Source organism: Papaver somniferum, unplaced genomic scaffold (genome assembly GCF_003573695.1).
Source record: "Papaver somniferum cultivar HN1 unplaced genomic scaffold, ASM357369v1 unplaced-scaffold_91, whole genome shotgun sequence".
Taxonomy (NCBI): Eukaryota; Viridiplantae; Streptophyta; class Magnoliopsida; order Ranunculales; family Papaveraceae; genus Papaver; species Papaver somniferum.
In genome coordinates this window covers 177,969-184,168 of record NW_020652193.1, presented here as the reverse complement: position 1 = coordinate 184,168, position 6,200 = coordinate 177,969, and the positions used below count along the sequence as shown (strand labels likewise).

Sequence of the window (6,200 nt, the reverse complement as noted above, 5' to 3'; positions counted from 1 at the left end):
TGAAAAATGGAGACTTGTGCAAATTTTGTATGAGGGTCTAGATGTATCCACCCGAACAACGGTTGAGTCAATGGGTAATGGTCTATTCATAGACAAAACTGCTGATGCGTCTTGGGACTTCTTGATTGAAGTAGCTGAAAAGACGCAACAGTGGGAATCCATTCGTGAACCCAGAAAGACAACACATGTAGCTAAGGTTCTTAGGATTGAGTCAGATTTTGAGGGAAATGCAAAGATGGCATCGTTAGTTAGGAGAATAGAAGAGTTAGAACTACATAAAAATACAAAACCTTCCACCACTACTCTCCGAGAACATGTCGAAATGTCTGTATGTGCTGCTTGTCATGATCCCAACCATCAACTATATATCTGCCCAGATTTACTCGCAGTCCAGGAATCTAGGCTTGAACAGGCACATGCCATGTTTCAAAAACAAGGGCATAACCCCTATTCACAGACCTACAATCCAGGATGGAGAAACCACCCAAACTTTTCATGGTCAAAAGGGCATGTTCAAGGAGGACCATCTCAGCCCACCCAAAGTTATCAAAACAATCAAGGTTATCAATACGCTAGGAATCCCCAGCAACAGTCATATCCTCAACACAATACCGACAAGAAATTGTCCAACATTGAGGAGATTGTCCAAACTCTTGTGCAAAATCAAAAACTGTCTGACCAAAAATTTACAAGTCTAGAGTTGAAGATGAGCCAATTGTGTGACATAATGAGTGAGAGAGAAAAGGGTAAACTCCTTAGCCAACCCCAACAAAATCCAAAGAGTGTATTTCAAACAGGCACAACATCCTGCACTGAAACCTCTCCCGATCAAGTCCATGCCATTACCACCCTCCGAAGTGGTAAAACTATCGAGAACAATGTAGGCAAACCTAACGAGTCTGATTCAAATTCCACACTGCCTGCACCACCACAGAAAACCAATGAGTCTAAGCAAGTTGGAAAGTCTGACAATTCTACTGCTGTGAATGTCCCTTTACCAACTCATGCTCCTGTTGCTCCATTTCCTCAGAGGTTAGTTCAGCAAAAGAAAAACACCCCCTACAATGAGATGTTAGAAGTATTCAAGCAAGTCAACATCAACATCCCATTTCTTGAGGAAATTAAGCAAATCCCTGCATATGCTAAATTCCTTAAAGATTTGTGCACTCAAAAGCGCAAGCTTAATGTGCACAAACGTGCTTGCTGACAGGTGAGTTCCATCATCATGAACAAAACTCTTCCCAAGTTTAAGGCTCCAGGTTGTCCAACAATTTCCTGCACCATAGGAAAAAACACGGTCAATAAAGCATTATTAGACCTAGGTGCAAGTGTTAACCTACTGCCATATTCTGTTTATGTGCAATTAGGTCTTGGAGAGTTGAAACCAACACCGGTAACTCTCCAGTTGGCGGACAGATCCGTAAAAATTCCTCGAGGTGTGATTGAGGATGTTTTGATTAAGGTTGATAAGTTCTACTTTCCGGTGGACTTCATTGTCTTAGACACTCAACCTGTACAAAACCCTGACAGCCACATTCCTATCATTTTAGGACGTCCCTTCTTGGCGACGTCCAATGCGATCAATAATTGTCGTAATGGAGTGTTGAAACTATCTTTTGCCAACATGACTGTAGAATTGAATGTGTTCAATGTTAGTCAACAACATGTGGATCTTGATGATGATGATGTGCATGAAGTCAATATGATTGAAGGTTTGATACAAGATTCATTGACTAACATTTTATCCGTCGACCCCTTACAAGCATGTTTGGAGAACTTTAACTTGGAGTTGTATGATGATGAATACTGTAGTGACGTCCTATATCTACTCGAATCCGTACCTCAAATGGATGTCACTAAAAGGCAATATGAAGTGGAACTATCAGCTTAATCCGCGATTTAAATGTCTTGAACAGGTGAGTGGTTAACTCAGTGATTTAGAGGGCTGGAAGGTCTTTTTAACATGACTTTAACTCCTGACATGGAAGATAACTTTTCGTTAGCCGTTTTTTTACATCTGTAAAAGTAAAAAAACGGGGTACATCTGTATTCCACAAAAAAAATAGGGGTACATTCGTATTTCACCCTTCTTAAAATGACATAAGAAAAGTTCGTTACACTAGCATTATTACGAGTCAATCAGTAGGCTCTTCCAAGTGAATAAGAAAATGAGTTGTTGTATGTGATTCTGCTATTCGCTGAACAGTCCTTACATATGCATTATTGACTTCTTTTCAAAATCATTGGAAGCAAGAACAAAGTGGTTTATTTTGATATTGAAAGAAGAACAATCATCTTATAACGAATAATTAGAGAAGAAACAAGTGATGAAATGGATACGCGCAAACGATATAGTTGCACATCATCCTTGCGAATCCCCCATCAGTAGGTCTCCCAATGTAACAGTTTCAAAGGGCTTCCCAAAGAACGGTCTACTCTCAGCTGGTAGTGATAGCCCTGCAGATACTTGTTGCATTGTTGGCCGAGTACGTGGATCACCACGTAAGCATGAGAGACCAACTTTCATGAAGTACATTATCTCTTTCTTCATGACATCCGTTGGTGCTTCAAGGCACTCGTCTAAGATGTCTTTCAGCATTATAATTTTCACCGGAACACTGGAAGTGGAAGTTGAAGATGATGTTGGAAGGAGCTCAGGAGAGAGTAATGTGATAATCTCAGATGGGTGTCTGCCATGTAGTACTTCTAAAATGAGTACTCCGAAACTATAAACATCACATTTCTCGGTTACCTTCATTGTATAGGCAAGTTCTGTAACAACATTATTCATTTGTAACAAAAAAAAAGGATGTTAAATTTAGTAGATAGCAATAAGTATTAAACTTGACATTATAATAAATCGTAGTACCTGGAGCAGCATATCCGTATGTTCCTGCAAGTGATGTCCAGACGAATCCGGCTTCAAAATCCTTGCAGTACAAAATCAGAAACACGAGCTTCATATTCGAAATCCAACAAGACATTGTTGCTAGATCCCTATGAACTATTGCTGGAACGCAATCATGGTGGATGTAAGCAAGTGCATCAGCTGTTCCTTTAATGAATCTTATCCTTTTTATACAATCAAACTCTACTGCTTGTTCCCCATCGCATAAAATCTTTTTCAAACTCCCCCTCTCTACAAACTCATAAACCAAGAATGAGATTTGTCGCTCTACACTGGAGCAGAAACCAAAGAGTTTTACAATGTTCCTATGCCGGATTTCAGTCAATGCATGAACTTCACTTTCGAAAGATTTTAGATCAACTATTTCAGAATCTTCATCGGAGGTGTCCACCGCCGGAAAAAGAGACAGTACCTTTAACCAGAATTCCGCTTGAAAATCTTCAAGACTCTTAAAAGAAGACGGAGAAAAGGATTTCTTGGGAGCCATTGAAAGGAAAAAATGATATGAGATAGGGTTTGGAAAGATAAGAAAAGAGAAATTGAAAAATAAGAACGGAAGAAGTGAAAGAAGAAACAGCAAGGAAGAACACGGTGAAGAATAAAAGAAGGGTGTAGAGAATCACAGTTTTAGCATCGGAATAGTATCACAGTTTTTATTTTGTGATCAGCAGGAAATTTTTTTATTCGGATTATAAACAGATATATGCCTACTTTTCAACCCGAAAGACAATCATAGGTCCGTTTTTTTCAACTTTGCAAATCTAGGTCTCCTTCCATGTTTCCATCAAATCCGTTACTTTTTTCAATTTCTCGTTCAATTCGGTCAATTTCTCCTCAGATGAGATGAGTTAATGATGCACACTTTACCCTTATACATGTGTATGGAAGAGGACGTTTGATCTGAAACTAGTGTAAATATCGGAAATGATCAACGGCTTAGATTAAATGAAATTGAAAGTCTCCACGTGTTGCAAATCATGATGAAGAATAATTAGGGGTTGTTAGGGTTTATGATTGAGGTGATAAAACAGAGAGAAAAGCCGACTTAGAGTTAGGGTTTCAGAGAGTTGATGATGAATTGATCTTAAAACGGATCAACTAAGGATGGGTTTGAAGAGGATGTATTAGACAAGAAGATTATCAATTTAATTCGAGGGTTCGATTATGAAGAAGATCTCAATTTGAGAAATTAGTGAACTAGGGTTTGAGTTTCTGATGTGGGGACATAGAAGAAGATTGGGTTGAGGTTAGATTCAAGTTTGCAGATGTGCTTGAAGGGTTTTGATGGGATTCAGGTAAGGAAGAAGGAATAGAAGATGGCTTTTGCATGGTGTTGGTAATGGCTTTTGCATGGTGTTTGGGGTTGATTTTTATGTCAATTGGTGGCTGGAATTGTCAGCGAGAAGCCATCAGAGAAATGGAGATGGAAACAAGCTTCTAATTGAACTGGTGGTGCTCTGTATGGAGGTTTTGTTTTTATATGTCTGGAATTTCAGAAACTTCAATTGGGCATGAACTATGCAGGTACAGTGCGCTGAGTTGAAATAGATTCAGTTGAACTGAAGCAATAGCAGGTGATGAGTGGTTGGACCTGATGGTAGATGGAGTGTAGCTGCTGCATTTACACTTTGCAGATGGTACTACTATTGTAGGTTGTATTGCAGTGCAGGAGGAAAGATTATGGAGATACATACAATGTGGATTCAGTTTCACATTGCAGTGAATGAAGGTGATGCTAATGGTTTAATGAATAGATGTATGCTTAGGAACTAGACAGTGGTAAGCAATTGCAGGTGCAGTTCAGCTGGTGTTGTTGCAGGAACTAGACAGTGGTAAGCAATTCTTTTGGTGTTTAACAAAAGAATCAAGAAGGAAACGAGCTGTGGTTGTTTGCATATGAGATTGCAGGGGATGACTTAATGCATTTTCTCATCAGAGAATTTCAAAGAAGGCTGCAGTGGTAGTATTGTTGCCGAGTGGTTGAAACAGTGTAGAAGAAGAATCCGAAAAGCTAAGGAATGGTGGATGCTATTAGACGTAATTGAAGGTCAGATGAAGAATCTTGTTGTTTGTGATGGGGGTCACGTAATTATGAAGCGGGATCTGTTTTTCTTGAAGTGAATAAGGGTAATTTGAAGTCTAAATGAATTGCACTTCCCAAATTATAAATTGCTGATAACATAATGTTTCTAGAATATTCATACTTCAAAATTTGGGTTTTGTATTGATTTTTTTGTTGTATTTTCCTTATTCCCACTTGCGGGAGATTGGAAGGTTCAGGACTTAGGGAATGAGCTAAATGTCCACAGCTATGATGAAGTATGGAAGGTTTGTCTTACGAAAATTAGAATTAGAATTCTCACAGACAAAAATAACATACTATTTGTTATGTCAAAAGTCTGTAGTTCGTTGCATACTGTCTCAGTGTGTTTGTGTATTGAGGATTTGGTTTACTCAGACATAGCCGATTTTTTTGTGTTCTTTCTGTATTGCTTTTAACTAAGAAAATGTGGTAATAATGACCCACAAGTGTGCTCTTCTTGCATATGAGTTGAAACAGAACTTCTTTGCGTACAGGATAAACAGTTCATGAATGTGCAATTTTTTGGTGTATCTAGTTCTTTCCTTTAGTTTTGGACTGATCTTTGTCGTTTTGCATGAAGTTAATGGAAAATGGGTTAAATTCATCTTGATTTTCATATGAATGATGTTCTATGAAATTAGTAATCTACTACTGTTGAATTATATAACGGTATTAGAGAGCTTATTGGAGGATCCCAGTAATGATTTGTGAGGAGATTTGATGTTCAAGTGGTTGAACACTAGTCACATCCTGTGCAAATGCTCTAGGCCTATCCAACTCAGCCCAGTCCGCCAAAACATAACTCAGCTTAGTCAGCTAATACAAGTCACAACCCGAGTTAACATGAAACTCGGCCGGTTTGAAGGAATCACCGAGTTACCAATAAAACTCAATGATTTGAGGACTTAAAAGTCTTTTTGCCCTACCCTAACGGTTCCAAAAAGCTGGATAACTGTTGTTAACCGTTTTTTCAATAAACCGTCAAAACCGGCCTAGATTTGTAAGTTTCAAAAAAACGGGCCTATAGTTGTAACCTGAAAAAAACAGGCCTATATCTGTTTTTAACCCTTTTTATTTCTTTTTAAAATTATTCGAAACAAGAACAAAGTACTTCATTTTTATCGAAAGAAAAACAATATTCTTAACTGAACAATTAAAGAAGAAATAAGTGAAGTGAAGATATGCAGACAATTTAGTTGCAGATCGTTC

At 38.3% G+C, this 6,200-nt stretch overlaps 1 protein-coding gene across 1 annotated transcript; it reads right to left on the bottom strand.

The window, feature by feature from the left end:
- Nucleotides 1-2,362: 2,362 nt before the first annotated feature.
- On the bottom strand, nucleotides 2,363-3,395 carry LOC113346066 (MDIS1-interacting receptor like kinase 2-like). The gene is made up of 2 exons (XM_026589663.1): nucleotides 2,870-3,395; nucleotides 2,363-2,772 (listed from the first exon to the last, which is right to left on the bottom strand). Exons 1-2 carry the CDS (start codon nucleotides 3,393-3,395, stop codon nucleotides 2,363-2,365), a joined length of 936 nt encoding a protein of 311 aa, XP_026445448.1.
- Nucleotides 3,396-6,200: the final 2,805 nt, after the last annotated feature.

Excerpts from the sequence above, each read along its gene's own strand:
- LOC113346066 (XM_026589663.1), bottom strand. The coding sequence starts at position 3,395 with ATGGCTCCCAAGAAATCCTTTTCTCCGTCTTCTTTTAAGAGTCTTGAA. Across the intron at positions 2,773-2,869 it reads ATACGGATATGCTGCTCCAG|AACTTGCCTATACAATGAAG; the intron begins GTACTACGATTT and ends ATGTTGTTACAG.